The 24,997-nt window shown below is 37.1% G+C and overlaps 2 protein-coding genes across 3 annotated transcripts; one reads left to right on the top strand and one right to left on the bottom strand.

The window, feature by feature from the left end:
- Nucleotides 1–2,381: 2,381 nt before the first annotated feature.
- thrap3b (thyroid hormone receptor associated protein 3b) lies at nucleotides 2,382–16,863 on the top strand. Of its 2 annotated transcripts, none has more exons than XM_084131429.1 (11): nucleotides 2,382–2,492; nucleotides 7,198–7,344; nucleotides 8,174–8,950; nucleotides 9,402–9,977; nucleotides 10,068–10,243; nucleotides 10,397–10,508; nucleotides 10,613–10,688; nucleotides 11,819–11,979; nucleotides 13,627–13,909; nucleotides 15,232–15,378; nucleotides 15,573–16,863. In XM_084131429.1, the coding sequence occupies exons 2-11, from the start codon at nucleotides 7,223–7,225 to the stop codon at nucleotides 15,801–15,803; spliced, it is 2,661 nt and encodes an 886-aa protein (XP_083987555.1). In that variant the 5' UTR covers nucleotides 2,382–2,492; nucleotides 7,198–7,222; the 3' UTR covers nucleotides 15,804–16,863. The 2 variants fall into 2 exon arrangements, with proteins under 2 accessions (XP_083987555.1, XP_083987554.1); XM_084131428.1 differs by lacking the exon at nucleotides 2,382–2,492 and adding an exon at nucleotides 4,580–4,859.
- A 1,079-nt stretch (nucleotides 16,864–17,942) lies between these two features.
- On the bottom strand, nucleotides 17,943–24,997 carry eva1bb (eva-1 homolog Bb (C. elegans)). The gene is made up of 3 exons (XM_084131432.1): nucleotides 24,775–24,997; nucleotides 19,534–19,652; nucleotides 17,943–18,921 (listed from the first exon to the last, which is right to left on the bottom strand). The coding sequence occupies exons 2-3, from the start codon at nucleotides 19,598–19,600 to the stop codon at nucleotides 18,497–18,499; spliced, it is 492 nt and encodes a 163-aa protein (XP_083987558.1). The 5' UTR covers nucleotides 19,601–19,652; nucleotides 24,775–24,997; the 3' UTR covers nucleotides 17,943–18,496.

Raw genomic sequence — 24,997 nt, 5'->3', positions numbered from 1 at the left:
TATCAGTGTACATTACACTTGCATTGATCTTGCCCCATACCTATGCATGTTTTATTTGGGCTGTTTACAAATTAGGCTTCTCGTTCTCCAGTGAGAGTCTGTGCATGTGTTGACACCCAGTTCTGGCAGAGCGATATTAATGCACTTATGAAGAAAACACAGTGACAGAAAGCTACGTGTATTATTTACAGGGGAAGAAAAACGTGGTTATCCTTAAATCACATTTTCCCAACTCTGGCAGCAACCACCCGAAGTTTCACCACCACACACCAACTGACATGGTGTTGGCCCTGATGGTCCGACGGTCATCTCAAGCACTGTATTTTTAGATGGATGATAACAGATACAAAGTGAGTTATGACTAAGATGGCACTGCCAGCTGGATATTAATTCATTTGGCATGACAGGAATGAACAGGATCTTAATGAGTGACAGAACACGCCATCTGAGTCCACAAAAACTGCTCTCAGGTTTGCGTTTGATTTGAATAACCCTTAGAGTTCATGCTGAAATCTATGACTTTTAAAGCAGATTTTGGTATGTTGGAATATCTGAGCAAAGTTTGAGACTTTTTTAGATCACTTTTGAATATCGAGATGAGACACTTGAGAACATCGGTTGAGAACATTCTTTCCTATGTTCCTATGTTTCCCAAACACTTTAATTTTAAGAGGGTTAAACTCCAAAGTTGTAAAGCACAAAATTCTGATCCCATTTATTTTTTCAATATCGTTATTTTTATCTAAATTCCAAACTTTTACTATTAAAAATAGTTTCCGTTCATTGAAATAAATATTAGATGAAAAACTTACAATTAAAAAACTTGAAATGCAGCCTTAGCAAGTAACTGAAATTTATACTAAATACTAAAATATAAAAAAACTAAAATGAAACCTGAAAATATAAAAATAAAAGCTAAATCAAAATATTGATAAATACTAAAATAGTATATAAATTAATAATCTTACAGCACAATGTTGCATTGCAAATTGACCAAGATGGCTGACAGAGCTCTGAATCCAAAGTTCATATTTGTCTCTAACCTTTGACCTTTAAAGGCCTGTTAAACAGTATGTTGTGCCACTGGAGCCTCACTGAAGTCACTGCAAGGTGTGAAGACAACTGAGAATTCACTGTCTGTTTGTTTTGGTTGCTGTTGATAAGTGTGAATGAGTGTGTAAATGTGGGTACATGTTGTGCGTGCTGCATGCATTTGCATCTAAACACACTCTACATGTTATATTTTCAACCTCTCTATTTAAATGTGGTCTTGCAGCATGTTTCCGGCAACCACACATTTGCTTCAAACAAATGAAGTTGCCTTGTTTTATGCCTATATACGAGCTGCACTGTGAAATATTCTGTATAAAGTGTCCAGTGTATCTCTTCCTTTGGGTTTTAGAATAGAGTTCCTAAATACACAGAGTTCTGTGGCCAGTTTGGTTACTATTGTGGATTGTATTGATTATTTGGCTGATGTCATTGATAGTAATGTGAGCCAAGCTTGAGAAAACATTGTGCAGAGCAAAACCAAAGTATCGGACAAACTGTATGAAACAGAATATGGAACGGTGAAATATTATTGAAAACTTCACTAAAGAAAAACAGCAAACTCTGCAATTTGTCATTCATAAAAATAGGTTGAAATGATATTTGATGTGATTTTATTTGATTTACCAGCATGAATCAAATCCAGTTCACTTTGAGTCATTAGCCTAAAGGGATTCACGTTCCCGCCTTGCACCGTAAATGTTTACACAGTGTGTTCAATCAAGACAATATGTTTTATTGAAAAAACAACAACTGTTTGTCGACTGTTTGATGTGGCTGAAAGTCGAATTAAATGTAATTACCCTTTTTTTTTGCCTGCAGCTGAATTGTTTACATATCAGTGTTATTTTAGTATTGTTTTATATACTATAGTATTTATTAATATTTTGAATTAGCCTTTTAATATATATATATATTCATTGTAATTTTATTTGATGTTTCAGTAATTTTGTTATTTGCATTTGCCATTTTTATTAGTTTTTGAAATATTTCTATTTAGCTTTCATTTTTTTTTTTTTTTTCTGTTTTAGTAATTTTAGTACATCAACTTAAAGTTTCCAAGGCAATTTTATTTTTTCATCTAATATTTATATTTTATTCAAATTCACCTTTTATTCAAATACTTTTGTTGTTGTTGTTGTTTTAGGTTATGACAACACTGTTCTAAATATACAATATATTTCTGCTTATCCCTCACGAGCTTGGTGACAGTCAGGAGCTCTAATAATAATGTTCTACTCATGAAGGACCAATAATAAACACTTTGTGTAGTTGGTTCTTTTAATAAACTTCATATAGCAGGCTGAATGCATCTGGCATACAATAAATGACTTAGCATATGTAGCTTCGTCCATCAAATACAGGAAGTTCTTTGTTCACTGCATATACGCTGCATTTACTTTTGCTTTCTTTCATATTCCTTCCACTCCTGAACACTAGAGGTGAGGCTGCTCTTTGTTTTGTTCATATTTCTCTTGTACATGTTTGAACATGTTTTTAAGAATAATTGACTGTGATAATTGTTGAGATGAAAATGTATGCACTCGTGCGGCTTCACTAAAATTAAACACCCTGCAAGTTAAGCAGAACATTGAGAAAATGTCTCAAAAGTTTTTTGGTTTTTTTTGCTAGCTTGTCCTAAATCATTTTCAGTGGATGTAGAAACCTGAAAGAGAAATATGGCTTTAAAAGACATTGCTTCTGAACAGAGAGTGGGGAGAAACAGCACATGGTTTTAGAATGGAAAAATAGTTCTTAACTGAACACAAAACCACAAGACAAAGTTTCCACTGCACGTGTGCTACACTCTTTTGAAATAAATAACACAGGAACTCACTCTAAATTTGGTTGTGGTGCACATATAGATATTTAATTGTGGTTGTTCACATCGAAAAGCTTTCTAGCTCATGCTTTGTTTCATCACACATGTTCTGCTTTGCATGTGTTCAGGTTTGAGCATCCAGGCGCATTCAGTTTTTCTTTGAGTTCAAAAATAAAGACTTTATTGGAGATGAATTAAGCTAACATCAAACTGTCTGGATGCAGTTACCCCCCTAGATCAGTTTGGGAATGTAAACAGTTTGCCAAAATGACAGGCAGGATTGCAGTCGTGCAGCTCAGCGATCTTTCATTTATTTAGAACATGACACTCACTGATAGCATTACAGGACTCCAGTGTTCAGGCCATATGAATGACAGAATAGAGTTCAAATTGGTCAATTGTTATTTATTTTTATATACTTTTTGACATAATTGATATCATACACCCCTTGGGTAAGACCTCTGATAATTTAAATACAGAGCTGAAACTGGCTCCAAGTATATATATGGCTCTCAGCTTTATGATCCCAAAATTACAATTAGGATATATAATAATTAGGCCTATCAACCTGAATCTCCATATATATATATATAAATATATATATATATATATATATATATATATATATATATATATATATATATATATATATATATACTGTATGTATATATATATATATATAAAAAAGACATGATCATATACATTTTTATATGCCCTGTTGCGGATGACTATTTTTGTGATAGCAGCTGCCAGCAGTCTTGAAGAATGTTTATCTATCTCTGTTTTGATTATTGGAAGCCATTGTCAATGGCATGATGTAGCACCATGCATAGTGTACTGTATAAGACTGTCTAGTTGTGTTTCTCAACCTTGCACCGGTAATTCAAAATCGGTGTTGCTGCAGTGTAACAAATGAGAGGGAAAAAAAAAAGAAAAAAGAACCATCTAAAAAAGGAGTGAGATTAGCATATAGCTAACAATGTTTAAAACTGTATCCAACTTCCTGAAACAGATTCAGGAAACACGTGCACACGTTGGAGGGTGAGACCTACTATACATTCATTCATATATATTTTCTAACAATATATATATAAATAGCCTTTTTTTTTTTTTTTAAGGAACCCCTAGAAAAGGCCAGTATCTTGTCTTACAGAAACATATGCATCAGTAACAATTATTTTAACAGACATGTGTTGTCAGACAGAATCGATGTCTGCAGACAGATTGGCTCATGTAGGCTGACTCTCCGTTGTGTTTCCTCTCTCGGTGAAATACTGCCTGGTGCTGGACAGATTTCTCTGAACTGGCTCAGCGGCCTGAGATTTCAGCTGTCAGTATGAGAAGCTTTCAACAGGTGTCTGAAATAGAGGCGCTGTGTCTGTTTTACCATGTGTAGAGATGCTGCAGTGGTGCTCAGAGGAAAGAAAATAGCCATATATTATATTAACATGCATGTTTTGTTTGAAAATTAATTAAAGAGAGAAAAAAGTAGTTGTGTTAAAATGTAGGCCTAAGGAATTCTGTGTAATTCGAAATTGACTGAAGAATGTGTAAACATAGACTATCTCTATCAGGCCCATAAAAACCTTCATACTTTATTTTTTTTCGATTCAACATCCATAGGTTTTTTAAGAAAAGGAGAACATACTTATTAAATAAAAAATAATACCAAAAAAGGGGCGTGTATAATCCTCTGCGTGCGCGCGCGCGCGCGTTTACTGCGTTGAATGATCAGGAAGCTGAACTGTCTCGGAACGGAGCCTTTTGCGTTTCCTGAGGCGACCAAATGGGCACTTCTCATTTTCATTACTCCGCAACATTTCACAACTGAACCCTTTTAGGTTAGAAGGGCGAAATAGAGCAGAATAAATAAAATCAGACGTACATTGCGCCGCATACGACGCACAATACACGTTATTCCTCCGTCGCGTGCTCGCAGCGCCTCTGCTCGTGAGCTCGCGCTAATCACATCTGACTAGCCTCTCAGGTGAGTCTCTTTATACACATTTTAATACTATATCACTATTTTCTCAATATTCTCTACTGGTGTTTCTCCTTAAAATGTTGTTTCATGTTATTTTGTTGATATTGTGTCTGGTTTTGCGCGATTTATGCCGTTTCAGATTAGCAAAGGGGCTAATGTTAGCATAGCGGCTAACAGTAGAAATGTAACGTTAATATGACTTGTAATATTCTGTATTTTGCAGCATAAAAGGGCGACAAAATGTGATTGAGTTATTTAACTTGTAAAAACCAATACAATGCCTTTTATTGTTCATCCAGATTATGTTTTTGTTATTTTGAACACGTTGAGGGTGATGAATTTTATATTTGTACGTTAAATATCCTTTAATTTGTTATTAAAACACACCTGAGCGAGGATGGCTGCAGATGATGATCGTGTCAAGTCGGAGGTGCATTTCTATTGTGATTGTATTATCCTAATCTCATTCCTTTTCACCATTAACACGAAAGAAGTGAAAACGAAAGTGTTTTGAAGTAACGTTACGTCTTTATAAAATGGCCATTTTTTCCGCTGTTTATTGGCTTTTGCATTGAGAAATTACCATAAACGGATCTGAAGAAAAATAGTGTTTTCCAAATCTAGTGAGCTGCCTATCTAGACAGCAAAACAATACCTAGTCTGTAGTCAATTGTTTAGAGGGTTTGGAACATCTAGGGACCTAGATATGATTTTGGGATCTCAAAATGTCTCAAAACCTAGTAAAATGACTATTGAACTTCCCATATGGTGCGTATGGAGTCTAAAGTGGCTAGGTAAGTTAGACAACTCAATATGTTTTGAGACTCAGCCAGTGAATGTGCTCTATACTGATGATTGCATCAATGCAAATGTTTTTTTCCAAGTATTTCCTGAATAGATTAGTATCTAGCTACACTGGTTGAGCTGGACTGCCTCTTACACTAAATAGCTGGGCGATAATTGTTTGGCAGCAGCTTTTCCTGTTCTGCTTTGACCCCCAATGCAAATACATAGACATACGCACACAAGTCTTTCATACTGGAAGACACACCTTGTGCATCCCACACTGAAGAATGTTGCGTATCAATTAACTTAGGCTACTCGTGTTACAAGATAAATGCACTGGAAAACCAGGCTTTGTGATGTTAACCACTCGTAGAGTAATTGCTTGACCAGCTTATGCAAGCAATTTTTGCTATATATTCTTTTCAGAAACTGTTCAGTCTCAGTTGCAAATGTACTGGCTGTATATTCACTCTTTTATTGCAAATGACTTCTGCATAATTTGCATAATATTAAAAGGAAGTGTCATTGTTTTAAATATTTAAGGATCTGAAACTATTTCACACATACTTTCCAGCTCGTCGAAACTGTTTGGCCCTGATCTTTGTCCTTATATGGTCCATAGTTTCAGTTTTTTTGTTGTTGTTGTTAATATTTGATTTATCTGGTCAACACAAACAGAATAAATTCGTAGTGGGTCAAGGTAAAAGAAACCCTGATCGTAAATGTTGATCAGTTAGGAAATCAGGTGCAGATGTTTGAAGATAAATAGTGTGTTTTAGTTGCATCAGTTACCGTAAACTGGAATTTGTTTTGGCAGGTGCCCGTGTTCAATACTAATGTGGTATACTGGAGAGATAACGGTAATCATTGTCAGCAAGGCCTATAAATTTTACTGTGTTGAAAAAAAAAAAAAAAACATTAGACAATGCCCAAAACAAAGATGTAAATAAATTTACAACCATATAGATCTCAGAACGGCTTATATAAAGCATTTCTATTAGGGCTACTAATGATTTTGATAATAATCCACTGTCAGTACTTTCCTTAATGTTTATATATATATATATATATATATATATATATATGTTATGTATATATATATATAAAGGATAGTCATCTTTCTCATAAATTAATATAAATGCATGACCTGAAGGATTTTCAGAAATATATTTAGTACGTTTCAAATATATTTTTTGCTACTGCAAAGTCACTCTAATAAAAAAGAAGAAGATTCTATTGATTGCAGCCCTATTGCATATAATGGCATAAATAACAGCAATTGTAATTATAATTAGTGTAATGATTTAGTTTGTGTCAAAAATATAAACAATTTAAAGTTCTACAGATCAGTTATCAGTCATAAAAATAGTCTGTATCGGTCCGTCTCTGTTTTGCACAACAAAAAGATAATTGAGATGTTGTAATGCCTTTGTTCAACTAAGTTTAATTTTTTGGGCTTTTAATTGGGGGACTTTTCTCCATAGTCCTACACTTGTTTTATAATGGTATACTGTGCGAGTGTGATAGCCTTGTGTTCATGTGATTCCCTTTTCAGGTCTAAAGATACTGTGAGCACAGAGATGTCCAAGCCCCCGAATTCTGCTTCTCGGTCCCGTTCCAGGTCTAGGACTAGATCACGGTCCTACTCACGATCTCACTCGAGGACTCGCTCCCGCTCTAGATCCAGAAAGCGTCGCTACAGGTAGGCAAATTTAATAGATTTGTCACTTCCTTTGCAACAAATTGATGATTGAATGGCATTTTAAATGAGAAGTCTGATTTTAAGACTGACATAACTCAGTTTAAAACCAGCTGCATTAGAGTGCTTTATCCTGCTCTTGAAATAGTCATTTAATATTAAAATAGCACTGAGATGAGAGACCATATTTTTCCTGAAGGTTGCTTCCCCTTTTCTAAGTGTTTCTCCTCTAACAGCCCACCCTTTTTTGTTGTTTTTTACGTGTCCAGTAAGAGTTAGTTTAAAAATGGTTTCCTTTTTGTCTGGCGTGTCTACCTCTTTCCACTGCATGTGGATTAGCATGTCTCTTCTATGGCTTGCTATGCTGGTCGATTAACGTTATTCTTAATAATCAAAAGGGCATTTTCCTGTTAGTGAATGTTTGGTTTAGTCACTGGTAAATTTGGATCACAGTGCCTATAGTAAAGCTTGAAAAAATTCTTAACTTAATGTATTGCCACCAGGTTTAGGTAATGAATTCAAGTTGCAGTTCCATTTATAGGAAATTTCCATATGCAACTGTAGAAGATGTGATGAAGGCATAATCTTTTATTCTGTGGTAAAAGGTGTTGTAAGAATTGCATCAGTTGTGAAATTCAACAGGAAGTGATTTAACACTTTTTAAACATTTTGCTCATTGCAAAAACCCAAAAAGTAAATTGTTCCATTTGTGTGAATTTTGATTCTGTAGCGCCATCATGTGGTCATGAATCATAACTGCATCTTACTCTTTTTTTCTCTAATTTTGCTCTGATCCTCTTTCTGTGCTTTGCATTTTCCTCTTTTCTTTTAGTTCTAGATCAAGATCCCGTTCGCACAGCAGGGAGAGGAACTATCCTTCTAGAGATTTCCAGGGAAATCGTGGTTACAACCGTGGTTATAACCGTGGCTACCGGAGGCCCTTTCAGTACAACCGGGGCAGAGGGCGTGGCTACTTCCCACGAGGGAACTATTATCGAGGTGGGAGCAACTATGGTTACCGTTCCAACCATGGTTCTAACTGGCACGGCCATAGAGATCAGCAACAGCCATACGACCACTCGTACAGCCCTAGGAGGGGGCGCTCACGTTCCCACACACCGCGGAAAAGATCACCAAGCCGAAGCCATTCACGTCATTCCGGTAAATCTTCCTCGGGGCGTTCCAGACGTTCCAGCTCCTCCTCCCGCTCCTCATCCCCACGACGACGCAACTCAAGTGCGGGACGACCTCATGCCAAAGAAGCCAAAGGAAGGGCTTCACCGGGTGAGAACAAGGGAGCCAGCAAGGAAGCATCCAAGCCTACAGGAAACAGCCCAGAGGAACCCAGTAGTAAGTGGGAAGGCCTGTCTGACTACGATGGCAGTCCCAAACGCAATGCTGCATCTGCTGGGAGTCAGTCAGAGGTTAAAGTGTCCCTTTCTGGAGGTTCCGGCAACGGTGGTCCACTGTGGCGAAGCATTGGCCCTGCCAGTAAAAGTCCACCGGCAAAGACGTCAAGTTCATCAACACCAACTGGCTTTGGGTTCTTCGCAAAAGACGACCCGAAGACAGAAGACAAATCGGCCTCCATCTCAACTGCTTTCAAAAAGTATGTTTTTGATTTTGGCTTTTGGATGTTTTCCCTCTCTTTCTTTTGTCCTCCAGGCAGTTTTTAATCAATCATCATTCTCTCAAATGTGTTTAGTCCTTGTACAGCAACAAAGATCCTTGGAAGAATAGAGCTTATAATGGAAACCAGCTAATTTCAAAGTCAAATGTCACAAATGGGCCTTTACCTGTGCTATGAGGTTGTTTGCAATCCCATAATTTAGGAGATAAAGTTTTATTGATGTAAGTATGGAAAAAAAAACTCCATCTTGGTTAGTCGTGTCTGCATTGCTGAAAAGTTGATCCATAATTGTGCGCATGTCTTAATTGTTGTTGTAAGTGGGCTTTCTTGTTTTGCTGTTAAAGGTTAGTGCCAACTGGTTTGAAAATGTGAATGTTTTCTAATACAGTCTGCTCCTTAATAATAATTAACACGTGATCGTCCACCTCAGGTTTTTGGCAGAAAAGAAAAAGCCCTTGTCAGACAGGGATAACGGAAGGGGTGAGTCTTTAAGCTTGGGTGACGCTGACAGCGAAAAGAGTGGCAGTAAGTCGAGGAGCATGTTCGAAGCGTCCGAGTCTGGCTACGACGGCTCAAAGACTGACAAAGGACTTCCTTTTCTGGATGCCGAGGAAGAGGAGTATCGCCAGGAAATGAAAGAAAGGAAGACTGAGGAAGAATCCAAGTATAAAGAAAAAACCATTGTCACGATGCGGGGCTTAACCGAAGAGCGTTTCGGGAAATGGGACGACTATCTGTCCAACAAAGATGTTGAAGACGATCTGGATGAGGAACTTTATCGCAGTCGGAAGCATGCTTCTAGAAAAGAAGAGAAGGCCTCCAAGAAGAAAGAAAAGAAAAAAAGCAGGATCAGTCCATCCGTTCCATCTCCATCTAGTGTGTCAGAGAATAGAGGCAGGCCACTGTTTCCAGCTGGAAGAGAGGCCTCGCCCCCGGCTAAATCCTCAGGGAAGAAAGACCCACACTTTAATTTCAGTATAAAGGCATTCACTGATGGTGGAGAAAGGTATACATTTTAAAAATCATGATTTATAATATATATTTTTTAATGTATGACAACTGGATACATGTGTATGACTCCACTGCTTTCCCTCAGCTCATCAGGTCCATTAGCTAAAGAAAGACATTTGTCACGGGATCTTGTGCACCCTGGTAAAAAAGATCATGAGGAGTTTCGCTCGATCTTCCAGCATATTCAGTCTGCTCAGCTTCGCAGGAGCCCTTCAGAGCTTTTTGCTCAACACATAGTCACCATAGTACATCATATTAAAGGTAATACCAGTCCAATCTAGTGGTTATGTGCAATTTTACATTTTAATTCTGCACTTTGTGCTTTGAGGTGCCATTTTTCTTTGCGAAAATTTCAAAATTTTGAATTTATTAAAATGGTGGCATGTAAGAATTGTTTTTCCTACTCTCTTGTAGCTCTACATTTCAAGTCATCCGGGATGACTCTGAATGAGCGATTTGGAATATACCAAAGAAAAGCTGCAGAGATGGAAATGATGAAGCCGAGAAAGAGTCCTGAGATCCACAGGTAGGTGTATTTGCACTCATTCATGTATCTTATGGTTTAGATGCCTTGTTCCTCTCGTCCTTTCTTGATATATATATATCTTTTTTTTGCATGTTCTTTCACAGGCGAATCGATGTGTCTCCCAGTGCTTTTAAGAAGCACTCTCACCTGTTTGAGGATTTCGAAGAGAGCAGCTACAAGGTGACACAGCGTTTTCAAATCTGAAATTCCTGCCCAAATGTGTACCAACTGAAACTGCAGAAATGTGCTATGAGGTGTAAAATGCTAATGCACAAGAGCCCCAATCTCAATCTTGTATTACTGAGCGTTACGCTCTCACCCTCCAGAGTTTGTCGTATGATTAATCGTGGGTACATACTTGCCCAAACAAAATGGCTAAACAAAAGGAAGTGAAAATTGATCCTGTGTCCAAGCCTTTCACTGGACCGCTAACCAATGCAATAGTAAGTATATCTCCTCAAAAATGTGTTTATGAAAAAAAAAAAAAGTGAGGCTCAGTACTAATCAGTATTGGGAAAGCATGGAGCATGCTGCTTTCCCATGAGATCTGTGCGTTTTTGTATTGGTTCGTTTTTTTGTCACATGTCTTGATAGACGTCTGTCACATTTTCAGTGGGTGTCGAATATATTATGTTCACATTATTTATTAAAATTGCACATATTTCATTGGTTCCATCACAACTTGGCCAAAACTGTAAAGTCATAGAGGGTGACTAAAATGAGGATTGAATTTGAGGTTATTCCTAAAAATGACCAATAGATGGAGTATTTCAGCTGGGTTTTGACTGTCATTGTCATAAGCATCTGCCATTTCAGTGTGAGACAAATGTTCTCAATCTCTTCTTTTTGTGTTTAGGTTAATCCAAAATTAATAACATATTAATTAAAATAATGTTAAAGGGTTAGTTCACACAAAAATGATTGTATCTTTCAAATCTGTATCAGATTCTCCACATGCTCTTTCTTTGCAATGAAAGTGAATGAGGATGAATGCTGTGTCAAGTTGCAGCAATCGCATGAAAATAGTCCAAACAAAGTAGTCAACCTTCACTTTCATTGTTTGGAATAGAGCATGCTGGAGATTCTGCTAAACATCATCATCTGTGAAAAAGAAAGTTATGGGTTTGTAATGACTTAAATAAATGAATACAATTTTATTTTTTGGACTGAACTATCCTTTTAAACTTAAGTTCAGTTGAAATCATATATTTCAACACAAAATAAAGAAGCTTGTACATTTAGTTGTTTACACTGTGTTGATTCAGAAATCAAATGTGTTAATTATTATGGACATTATTGTGTCTCCACAGGATCATGGTAAAAAACATGAGGGCGAATCTTTGGACCTTCGTTTGGCTATTGAGCGCCGTAAAAAGGATCCTAAACGAGAGGGGGGAAAGAGTTCAGCTGGCTCACGCACGCCCAGTCATGAACTCTCCCCTGACAGATCCTCCAAACACAAGAAATCAAAGTATGTTAAAGATGTCCTATTCTTTCTGATGAAAAATATTTGAATAGAACTTGATTTCTGAGCCTGGGTCTTATTGTCTCGTGCTCGTTTACTGGACTGTGATGATTTGTGTCTGAATGTTGATTTAACTTGTCAGTTTTATTTACAGTGGAGTACTTTATTCATATCTAAAACCATGTTTGGAAGGCAGCACTGTGTTATTCTTCAAACATTCTATTTTTAATGTTCTATATTGTAATTCCTGTAATTCTCTAGTTCTAATGTTCTAATTCAGCTAAATGTACAGACTCACTTTAAATTTTGTAGATAGTTTCAGCCTTACGTGCATATATGCATATATATATATATATTATAAAATTTTATTAGGGATGGGCATTTTTGTCAATTTCTCATTTCGATCACTGATAGGTCTCAAAAAACAAGTACTCGGGGGGCGTGTGTGGGGCCTGTCCGTCATGGAGATAATGAAAATATTTTAAGACTATTACAAAAATGTATGTTGACAAATAAAAACACGAAAATTAATGTTGACAAATAAAAATAAAGATAATGAAAATATTTTAAGACTTACGAAAATTAATCTTGACAAATTGATGCATCATAATCTAGCAGTGTTATTTTTTCTAGTCATATGTTCAGTCACACTGCTAGATTGATGCATCAATGTTTTTGAAAAAGAAACTGACCGTCTCTGCATTTGAGCTGAAACTCTGAATAAACGCCACCCTGCAGCGATTTGCTAGAGAGTTAATAAACTTAACCAAATGCATCCTATGTTAGATTAATCTGATATATAGGCTACCACCTATTACAACTTACACCTGCACAAAAGGACACGAATGCACACGAAAGGTTTGCACCGTGCTAGTTTGAAAGGGTAACTCGACCGTGTTGTGGATTCGATTCTTAACACTGATACACGGGCAACTAAGGGTGCTTTCACACTGGGCTCGTTTGCTGCGGTCTAACGCTAACCAATCAGACCTCAGGTACCGCCCGACATGCTGTGATTAACCAATCAGAAAAAGACAAATATATTCTTTTAGTCAGGGCAATCAGTTTTCATGATCAATCGTCGCTGTCACGTTCGAGTACTTGTGCCCATCCCTGATATACGTATGCATGTATGGTGTATGTATGTATGAACAATGCAAGTCATTTTTCTTAAATTATGAATGTTTTGTCTTACCGAATTGGGATTTGACATTTTATTGCATTTACTTGCATACTTAATTGCAATTTGTTTTTGTTTTTTTTCTTCTTTTTAACTTTATAATGCAAAGATGGTGTCATGTTGTGTGTTTATTCTCATACTCGTCCAACAGATGGCAAAGCAGCTCTGATGGGGCTTTTAATTTCCATTGAATCATAGCCTAAAACCTTAGTCTAAGTTTAACACTCGTTCTATTGCTGCCTTTCAAGCACTACTATCTCTTTTGGGAAATGCAAATATATAGACTCATGTCATCTTTATCCTCATATTCACCTCAGTGAACCTACTGATCGTCATGGTTGTAGAATCGCTTCTATTACAGCGTTTGCTTAGGCTCTCGGCTATTCTATCATTTCAAAACATGCATTAATCACAGAATCATTTCGCTGTCACTCAATAGAGTTTTTTTTACTCTGTTCTCCCTCATTCTAAAGGAAAAGCAAGAAGAAGCGTGAGCGCTCACCCTCCTCCTCCTCATCTTCCTCCTCCTCTCCCTCTCCTCATCCATACAGAGGAAAAGAGTACCATCCGGAGGAGCTCATGGAAGGAGGAGGGGGTTTTAACAAGGCCCGCCTGGGGTCACGGGAGTTTCCCGGGCCCATGGAGCGAGGCCCTCGGGACTATGAGGGCCACATGGACAGGGGTTATGAGAGAGGCAGAGGAGGATACGACCGAGGAGGATATGACAGGGGTCGTGGGGGTTACGATCGGGGATTTGTGAGTATTCTACAGTTCTCGTGACATTGATATGAATTATTGATCATTGATGAGATACAGATGGAATTTGTTTATGCCGTTATCACTGCTTGATGTCGAGCTTTGTTCCTCGCTGGCTTCATTTCCAATCCTGAGTGTTTTTAATTTTCAGAGAAAGAGTCTGATGCTAGCATGTTGCTAAGCTATCATAAATAAGCCTAATCTGAAATGTTGTCTTGGTAGGCAGCTCACTATGTTTTAGGATCAATACACTTTTTCCCAATTTCTCTTTTGTTAATTTGGTTTTAATGGTATATGTTTTAATAAAGTTTTAATAAAAAGCATGTCTAATTAATTTAATTCATAACCATTTAATATTTTATTAAAACTAGCAATAATAGTGACCAATGAAATTTAACGTAATTTTTTTTGGATTCTGTGTTTCATGATTTAATACAAATATATTATCAAAAATGGTGGTAATCAAGTTCGTTTATAACAGTTGTATAATCTTTTAAAGTGCAATCAAATTGTTTTGGCAAACAAAGTTCTGCACAACAGAAGTTTACTGTTTAAATTAAATCATAGATGAAAAATTCATATAAAAAATAGTTTTAATACATTTTATCATTACTTCGAGAAGTATGATCTACTGTACAATAATACTATTTTGAGTAAAACTTTCATGTGGAATGCAGACTTCATTTTTCCATAGCAGTCTTTTTGCTGGTTTAAATCAGATTAATATTATTACACGGCTCTATGGAATACTTGATTCTGATTGGTCAATCCTGCCATCCATGTTATTCCCTGACAAAACCCGCTGAAAACATAAAACAGGCTCATCCGGGTTACTGAAGTCAGCGGCACTATACGCTTGCTAGGAATGTTTTTTCTTTTTGCGACTATTGTTTTGTACACTGATGGATTATAAGATAACAAACTGGTATGATTTTAAAACAGTTTAATCTGAAACCAACATTTTATCCCAATAATTATTAATGTGTAATAAGTGGTATGACTGTACTGTATCCCTTAAATGTCAGTCTAGTTTGAACTTGGCGCGCTAACAACTTCTCTCCGCGGAAGCAAGTTTATTCGGCTGGATGTACATTATCCCTTACTTATTCCATAGCACAATTTGACTAATTGTATGTAGAACTACTTTTTGTTTATTAATCCATTCCAAAATGTGCCAAATTCCGAGACTTTCCGCGTTATACAGTAAATTCCATTTTTACAACTGGATTCTGTAATTCCGCCTGCTTTTGTATTTGTGGCACGATGATCCTGAAGTTGTTTTCTCACATATCAGTTGATCTGTGGTGCTTTTGTATTTGCAGCCCAGAATGAGAGGAAGAGGATGGAACCGAGGAAATTACCCTGGCAACAACACCAATAACAACCCTCCAATTATGGGCGGCCCTTCACGCCCCCCGGAGGAAGAGTGGGACCCCGAATACACCCCCAAGAGTCGGAAGTACTTCCAGGTGTGATTACTAGCTTTGATCTCAGATACACGCGCCCCCCTAAACTTTACGCTAAAAGCAAAAACTGGTGGTTGGTTGCTTCGCATGTCACTCAGACAGTCTCTTCCTGTATAAGTGCGCAATTTTGGGACAGAATAAGCTGCATGGTGGCCAATAGGAGAGTTTCAATTTACTTCTCTCTCGTCTAACTGCAGCATGACGACCGGGACAAGGAAGGGGAGATGAAGTGGGTGGACACTCGGGGGCGCGGCAGAGGCAATTTCCCCCGCAGCAGGGGCACCTTCATTATTCGCAAAAGCAGCGGCAGCCCCAAGTGGACCCACGACATGTTCCAGGGCAACGCTGAAGAGGGAGAATTGGGAGATGGCAGCTCAGAGCACAAAGATGACGAAAAGTCTGGGGAAAGCCCTGCTTCCAAGCCATAGACGGATCAGCAACCATTTGTGTCTGTTCTCCTCTACCGTCTCTAACTCAACGAGAGCCCTCGTGAGAAATGCATCCCTGTGTGTTCAGGTGTTGGACTGTGAAGCCCCATACGGTAGAGCCATGTCGTTTATAGCATCACACAATCTGCTACTTTTTCAGTTTTTGACGTTGTTTTCGCTTGTTTTCGAGGTTGTGGGGGGTGATGATTTGAAGGAAAAAATTCAGTCATTCATAATTGATTTTCATTTAAAAAGTGCAATAAAAAATCGGTGCACTTGTGCCTTAGATTTAACTGTAGTTTTACGATTTGTAAGATACGATACGATTTTTTTTTTTACTTTTAATTTTGATAATTTCTGCCAGTAGATTTTCCCCTTTATATGTTTGGAATTGCATGTAAATTCATTCATTTATATTTCTTCCCATTTTATTTTATAATGTCATTGGTGTACGGTTGAGTCTTATTGGAGCATATCCCTTGCGGACCAATACACTGTGTACTGGGCCGATTTTCTCCAGAAAAGTGTCTGTTAAAAATGTACAGATTAAGATTGTCCTTGTCCTAACAAATGGGTTCTCAACTATATTTAACGTCCAATTTAGTTAATTTTCTTCCCTTAAATGATGCCACTAATGACTTAAAATAGTCTAATTACTTTGTGAAGTTTAAAAAAAAATAATCTTTTTTTCTATTTTGAGCAAAAAAATCTTGTCAGTTTTAGATCATTCATCTGATTTTAAAGTGTAGATAATAATCGAAACATGCAAGACGAAGCTTGTAATGATGCATTCATTGCATTGTGTTTAAACTATCAACCAAAATGTAAAATAGTTCATGCTGCATGTGTTTAGATCATGTGGTTTTTCTTCCATTGATCACTGTATGCTGCACTGTTCAGTTGTGTTGTAAGGATACTCTGGGGGACTGACTGCTTTCTTTAATCCTGCTTTGTGATGACATTATACTGTAACGCTGTGACGTTCTGTTAACATTTACAAACTAATTCAGTGCTTTCAGTCTCCATGGTGAATTTGAAATAAAGCCCGTCCTCTGTTTTACACGTAATCTTTTCTTTCGAGTTGCCTTGGTCTTGTAAGACACGTCGGTTATAACAGCTGCCCTCAACAGCTGGTGCCTTTTAGTGAAGAGCCTTTATGATGAGGTTCAGCTGTAGACTGTAGTACTAGTTATACAATGTCATGTGAGCGTTTGGTGATTAAAATCTCATGTTGCAGTGCAATACAGTTACTGTCCATTCATGCTCCTGCAGAGTTTCGCTCTAACCTGCTCGAACACATCTGCCTGGAAGTTAATTCGCTGGTTCAGGTGTGTTTGATTAGGATTGGAGCTAAACTCTGGAAGAAGGTTGCCCTCCAGATGCAGGATTGGACACCCCTGATTTACAGCAAGTATATTGCATTTAAAGGGATAGTTCACCAAAAAATGAAAGTTCTGTCATTTACTCACCCTCAAGTCGTTCCAAACCCCGTAAGACTTTTGTTCATCTTCGGGATACAAATGAAGATCTTTTTCATGAAATCTGAAAGATTTCTGTCCCACCATTGACAGCAACGCAACTGACACTTTGACGCTTCAAAAAGTTTGTGAGAGGAAAAAACCTCATTGGTTCTTACAGAAGCTCAAACGTGCTGCGTAACACAAGAATGAACCTCATTGGTTCTTGCTGAAGCTCAAACGTGCTGCGTAACACAAGAATGAACCTCATTGGTTCTTGTTGAAGCTCAAACGTGCTGCGTAACACGAGAATGAACCTCATTGGTTCTTGCTGAAGCTCAAACGTGCTGCGTAACACAAGAATGAACCTCATTGGTTCTTGTTGAAGCTCAAACGTGCTGCGTAACACGAAAATGAACCTCATTGGTTCTTACAGAAGCTCAAACGTGCTGCGTAACACGAGAATGAACCTCATTGGTTCTTGTTGAAGCTCAAACGTGCTGCGTAACACGAGAATGAACCTCATTGGTTCTTGCTGAAGCTCAAACGTGCTGCGTAACACGAGAATGAACCTCATTGGTTCTTGCTGAAGCTCAAACGTGCTGCGTAACACGAGAATGAACCTCATTGGTTCTTGTTGAAGCTCAAACGTGCTGCGTAACACGAGAATGAACCTCATTGGTACATACATAAAGTTTATATACACAAACATTTCAATTTTAATATGTATTTATAGATATAAAATGTATTTATAGATATATAAAAAAATGCAAAAGAGAATTGATCCATCAAAACTTCCAAATGATCATTCAGAAGACAAAGGCTTGTGAAACCAACCTTAAAACAGACATATGCAAATCAAACTTTCAATCTTTCCATTTTTAAAGGTATATTACACCTAAATCTGCACAGATTAATGTCCTGTGGCATTTAATATTTGCATGTGGTGATGGAAAAAATAATATGAGATGGGAGGAAAAATTATATTTCAATTTCAATGCGTTCTCTAGCAAAAGTATGGTGTTCCCCTTTTGCTTACAAAACCACTCACCTCATATTATTTCCATCACAAGTTTTGCAACAGAACACAAAGTTTCTCAAGAGAATATAAACGTTTTGCCAAAGAAAAAGCATTTAAATATAATTTTTCCTCCCATCTCATTTTTTTTTGTAACATCAACATGTAGGGTTCTCTGTATGCATGAAACAACTGCGTCCTGAAGGTAAAACACACTACTAGTGATAGTGAACTCGACCCAGTGTGCCCGTTCCGGTGACGAGTATATCCGGCTGTCCGTTCCTCCAGATCTCCCTGACGATTCGTTCTCTCTCCTCCAGTCTTCTGGCTCTCTCCAGCTCTTCTGCCGAAGCGAACACGTTCACGCTCTTAATGGTTCCGTTCAGCTGGGTCTGATCGCTCAAGGGACTGACGGTGAGCACTGGGACTTCTAGATCTTCGTCGTCTCCTGGCTCACTTTCCTCCTCTTCCTTGTCTTCCTCATCCTCGCTGGACTCTTTTAGTCGTCTCTTGTCCGGTGTGGAGGGCGTTTTCGTCTTTGAGTGCGATCGGCAGGTGATGCCCAGCAAGAGGAGGACCAGAGCCAGCAGAAGACCTGAACACACACCCAACATGAAGTACAGCGCGAAGCTCTCCATGTTCACTGTATTAAACACGGGAGGGAAATGGTCAAGAGCATGATTGAGTCATATTTGAGACCAAACTCAAAATAAAGATTTCATATTGATATATTAAACATAACATTCATATAAAAATATTAATGTATTAATTTACATACACCGTTGTATGTTTTTGAAAGAAGCCTCTTATAATCAAGGCTGCATTTATTTGATCAAATGGTAAAAACAGTAAGATTGTGAAATATTTTCATATTCTCTTTTAATATCTCAGAAATAATTCTAACATGCACAAGATTAAGAGTAAATTTCTTCAGATTTTATTTTTTTTTTTGCAATGTGGTTTCTTAATTTACTAGACTGCTTTGACTCTAAAGAAAAATCTTAAACCCCTGAGAAAAAGAGAAAGAAGTCTTTAGGGAACATGTAAGCCGTGTCTCACGAAGTCAGAGGTGTGAAGCCAAATCAAACAGAACACTAAAGTCCATGGAATGGCTTGTTATTTTGTCCTAGAGGCCAGAAGTGCGACGGGGCATAAAGTTCAGTAAAACCGACCCAAATCTTTGTTTAGCCAGGTGCCTTTCACCACTTGGGTTCTGAACCTGGGCATTAATGAACCATTTGTGTTGCTCTTTTACCTTTTATATGTGCGTATGTGGCCATGCTGTTACTCAGCAGCTCCATGTCTTTCCTTATGGGGTTCATGATGGCTTCTTTTTCTTTTCTTTTGTGCTTTCTTCACCTCGACCTTCAGCCACTGTGGTGGGGGAAAAAAATAGATAGCACTTTTTGTTATACTGGTTAAAACTCTCTTCACATCCTGATAGCAATCAATAATAGAAGTGGTCTAAATATTAAAGCATGTACATTTATCTTCTGTGGAAGTCTCAGGACCAAAACATTTTCCTCCGATCATTGATTGCATGCAGTTCAAATGCAATGATACAATGTCCTACCTGCCTATCAACTTATGTATTTCCATACCTCCATGCACTCAGGATAACTCAGGATATGAAGAGTTGTAGACAGACAGTCACAAACACACAACAGCCACCTTTTACAGTTCCTCCTGAACCAAAACAAGAAGCTTATGCTGTGTTCACGCCATGTCATAACCGTAATTATGCGATGGCAACCTGTGACGTTCAACTCGCAGCGGTTCGCGTCCTCAGATTTATCCGTTTCAATGTCAGCACTATCAACGGCGAAATTAATCTGCAGTGGTCAGGTGGTACAGGTCAGTGCTCTTTAAAGGGTTAGTTCACCCAAAACTGAAAATTCTGTCAGTAATTACTCACCCTCATGTTGTTCCAACCGCGTAAGACCTTCGTTCATCTTCGGAACATAAATTAAAGATATTTTTGATGAAATCTGAGTGCTGGATCACTTGTCCATAGGCTGCTAGGTGACCGAAACTTGCTGGCCCAGAAAAGTTATTAAAGAGATCGTTAATATAGTCCAAGTGACTACAGTGGCTCAATCTTAAGTATATCAAGCGACGAAAAACCTTTTATGCGCAAAAACAAACAAAAATAACGACTTTATTCCACTATTCATTTCCTTCTCTCTGGGCCTAGTAGTGTTTTTGCGCTGCGCGTCTGTGTTACACGTCATCACGCATCACACACATGACCAGCGTCGGCCAATAGTGAGCCTACGTGGTGACGTGTAACACAGACGCGCAGCGCAAAAACACTACGTGAACCAACTAGAGGCCCAGAGAGAAGGAAATGAATAGTGGAATAAAGTCGTTATTTTTGTTTGTTTTTGCGCACAAAAAGTATTTTCGTCGCTTGATATACTTAAGATTGAGCCACTGTAGTCACTTGGACTATATTAACGATCTCTTTAATAACTTTTCTGGGCCAGCAAATTTCGGTCACCTAGCAGCCTATGGAGAAGTGATCAGCTCTCAGATTTCATCAAAAATATCTTAATTTGTGTTCCGAAGATGAACGAAGGTCTTACGCGGTTGGAACAACATGAGGGTGAGTAATTACTGACAGAATTTTCATTTTTGGGCGAACTAACCCTTTAAGTTGTTTACGATAATTATTATCGCAATGGTATGTGCTTTGAAACATGAGGTACAGCATCTCTCATGAGTCACGACTCGTTGCAGACTCTTTTAAAGCTAGCTCGCTATTGCTAGCCTCTCCGAAATTGCCTACCAATTGAAGAAAGAACCCCATTCAAACCTCTGGGTGTTGTGGCTGGTTTGCCTACATGTTGCTATTCTGTTTCTAGGGTCTTCTGAGTTGTTTCCAGCGTGTTTTGGGTGGTTGCTATTATGATTTTAGTTAGCCTATCATTCGGGTTAGTAGCCCAAACAGTGTTGAGTTGCGTGCAAAAGTTTACTTTTGGTTATGGTTTTTGAAAAAAAAAAAAATCAATTGTAATACTTATACTTGCATGCTTTAGTATCACAAGTACAACTGAAACAACATGGCCGGCCATGCTTAATTAGAAAACTCCCTAACTTGTTTATTTTGGCCCCTGAGGCTGAAATTGCACATTAAGGAGTGCTATTAAGGATCATTATATCATCTCTTTCCACACAGGCCATTTGTTACTGCTGTTGTCCTTGCATTGACCCAGGACTCACTGTTTGCTCCCAGGCAGACTTTCCAATTTTTCCCACAGGAACCGAGATTTTATGAAGACGTTCACATGCTGCTCGGGGTCTGCGTGGGACTCTTCCCTGGGAAACTGGGATGGATCCAGCTTGTGTCACTCTCTCCAAGAAGGAAAAGAGGAGGAGGGGGAGTCTTAAAGCTGAACATCTGGAGCCACACGAGTCCTGGATGTGTGCTTGGCAAGAAACTCCTCCGGCCCAAGCGAGGAAGCGATAAAAAGCATCAGACTATAAATGCGGCGACTCCCTGTGTGCGTCCACACCATAAAACCCGCAGTCGCTGAGACCATGCCGAGATCACGGAAGAGGTGCCATGTTATTGTCTTCCTGTTTGTTTCCTCTTGGGTCTGTAATTACAGCAAACTGTAATCTACGCCATCAAGGCCCAAAGTCTCAGCCGCCCCGATCCCTATCTGCAGCGCTCTTGGCAGAACAAGGGCACAAAGTCCACTAGAGCGAAGCACATTATGTTGACTGAGATTGTTTGTCCTTTTGCTTTCTATGAGTCAAAATGCTCTACTTCTCTCCTCACAGATGCCTAAAGAAATGTTTTGTTTGCTTTTCAATAGCTTATGAGATTTAATGAAGATCTCATTTTTGTGTAATAAATTATCTCAGATGTTAATAATAATAAACAGACACAAATAAGAACATCTTTGTGCTTAAGAAATCACAGACTAAATATCAACATATAATCACAACATGAACTCACTTTTCTCGTTCTATTTTTCCGAGACCAAATTATAATCATTATCAAATGATCATGATAATTGTTTTTAAAATTATTTTTTTTATTAAATATTATATGATTATATAAATATTATTGAATATAATAATTGTTGTTGTTATACAATATTATTCAATATAATGATGATGATAATTATATAATTATATTAATAATTAATGTTTATTATAATTATACAATATTATTGAATATAATAGAAATAATAATAATTAGTAGTATATTGCATATTACATAATTATATTAAATTAATAAAAATAAGAATAACAACAGTATTATTGTTTTTATTATTATTAATACATTTAATATAATTTTACTATATTATAATATATTTATAAATGATTATGATTTGTATACCGTTAATTATATAATATAATATTATATATATATATATATGTATTTATTTATTTTTGTTTATTATAATTCTACAATAATAATAATAATAATGATAATGTTGTTAATGATTCTTAAAATTATGTAATATATATTATATATATGTATTATTTATATTTATTATTAATACAATAATATTTACATTATATATTGTATACAGTATAATACTAATGATCATAATTAATAATATTTATATAATAGTAATAATAATAAATAGTAGTGGAAGTATATTGAATATTACATAATTATATTAAATAAATAAAACATTATAATAAGGATAATAATAAAAACACTATTATTATAAATAATAAATTTAATATAATTATAACAGTCTATATATATATATATATAATATTAATTGTATCATAATTATACAATAATATCAATAATAATAATGTTAATGATTCTTGTAATAATATAATATAATATTATTAATTTTATATTTATTATTGTTTATTTTAATTACACAATATTCAATATAATTATTCATATTAGTAGTAGTAAGTAACAGTCATAGTAGTATTATATTGAATATTACATCATTATTAATCATAATAATAATAATACAAGAAAAACAATAACAATAATATTTATTATTATTATTTTTAAAACATTATTCTTATAATAATGGTAATAATTCGTTCTAATACTTTATATAAACATAAGGAACAAAAATTCTATTGAGCACTGAAAGAGCACATTTTTAACAATAAATTGTTCACCTAGGATGTTTGAGAGACTAAACTTCAGTAGTGAAATATTTAAACGCAGGGATTCTTGTCTTTGCGTCGCTCTGCAATCCTGTAAAGCCCCTCCAGTGGGTTCAGAAACACTAACTGCATCCCCACACAAAAACAAATGACAAACAGGAACCATGATACCAGAAATATAAGATTACACTAAAAGCTTGTAAACATTGTCAAGTTCTGCTCCAAGTGTCAATTAGTGTGGGACGTATGCCACAAGCTCCAAAAATACTCCCGTCAGCGACACGGCATTCCAGACAGAGGCTTGCTGGCCTGAGTGAATCATCAGCACAGGACGAAACAACTCTCAAACACACATACCATCTCACAGCTGTCAGATCTTTTCCCCGAAGAGCAAACCTGCAGAGGGGCATGTAGCAGCAGATGTCTGAGGCTGCTGAGCTCAGGCTTTTCTCTGTTCTCCAATCAGCAAACTGATACAGCATCTTTTGCTTTGTCTTTTCAATGTCACAAAAAAATGTTTTCATAGTCACATTATTAAAAACATTAGCAATCAGACAAAAACTAGTTTGTTCAAAAAGTTTATTCAACAATCAAATTGTGAATCATAATCTCTGAATTCTGAGAAATAAAGTCAGTCTTTTTTTCCCTAAGAACTAGACTTCATAACTTGCAATTGCGACTTTATATCACGCAATTCCAAAAGTACGAATTCAGAGGAATTCTCTGTTTTAAATATTTTTAATTTAGTAGCGTAAACAAGCTTTCATACGCCTCACATGATTTATATGTAATCAAAACAAAGCAAACAAACAAACTAGATTTTTATATTTTCTGAACAAAATGTGAGTGGTAGGCTACTTTCTCACAGCCACGGTGCTAGGATGTTGTGGGTGGTTGCTAGGGTGTTGTTATGCAGTTACTAGGGTGTTGTGGATGGTTGCTAAGTTTTTGCTATGCAGTTGCTAGGGCATTGCTATACACTTTGTTGTATACAAGGTTCTGTGGGTGGTTGCTGTGCAGTTGCTAAGGTGTTGCTAGGATGTTGTGCCTAGTATCTATTGTATTTTAATGCAGGGTGTTCTGGGTAGTTGCTAGGGCATTGCTATGCAATTGTTAGGTTGTTGTGCTTCTATCGTGTTGTGGTTGCTGTGCTGTTGATCCAAGTCAGAAGAGTCAGCCCTTACGTCCGTGTGATACTCTGGTCTTTAGATATGACTAGTCTCTCCTTCAGACTGTGGGATTTTTCACCCGGTTATATTTTTCAGCAGACAAAACTAGTTTAAAAGTAATAGCAAGCACTTTTAAAGTATACTAATCTACCCACAATGTCACATTTTATCTTAATTTAAAGTCAACTAGTTTAATCCCTTTAACAAAAATGTAGTATTTAATTTCTTACCTTTTCTAACGAACCATAATTTCAATCCAGAATGTCCCGGCGGAGGAAAGATGAGTCCCGTATCCAGAGGCGGTGTGACCTCAGCACGCTGGAAGATAAAGCGGGAACACGCGAAACACTGAGAGGTGTTTAGGTTCCCGTTTACACACACGTCTGTGCCTGACATCAGCAGAAGCAGCCCTCTGTGGTCACACACAAACACACACACAGCGTCTCTCTCTCT

This window comes from Abramis brama (assembly GCF_963993115.1).
Source record: "Abramis brama genome assembly, chromosome: 12".
NCBI classification, from domain to species: domain Eukaryota; kingdom Metazoa; phylum Chordata; class Actinopteri; order Cypriniformes; family Leuciscidae; genus Abramis; species Abramis brama.
This window is presented reverse-complemented; position numbering and strand designations above follow the sequence as displayed.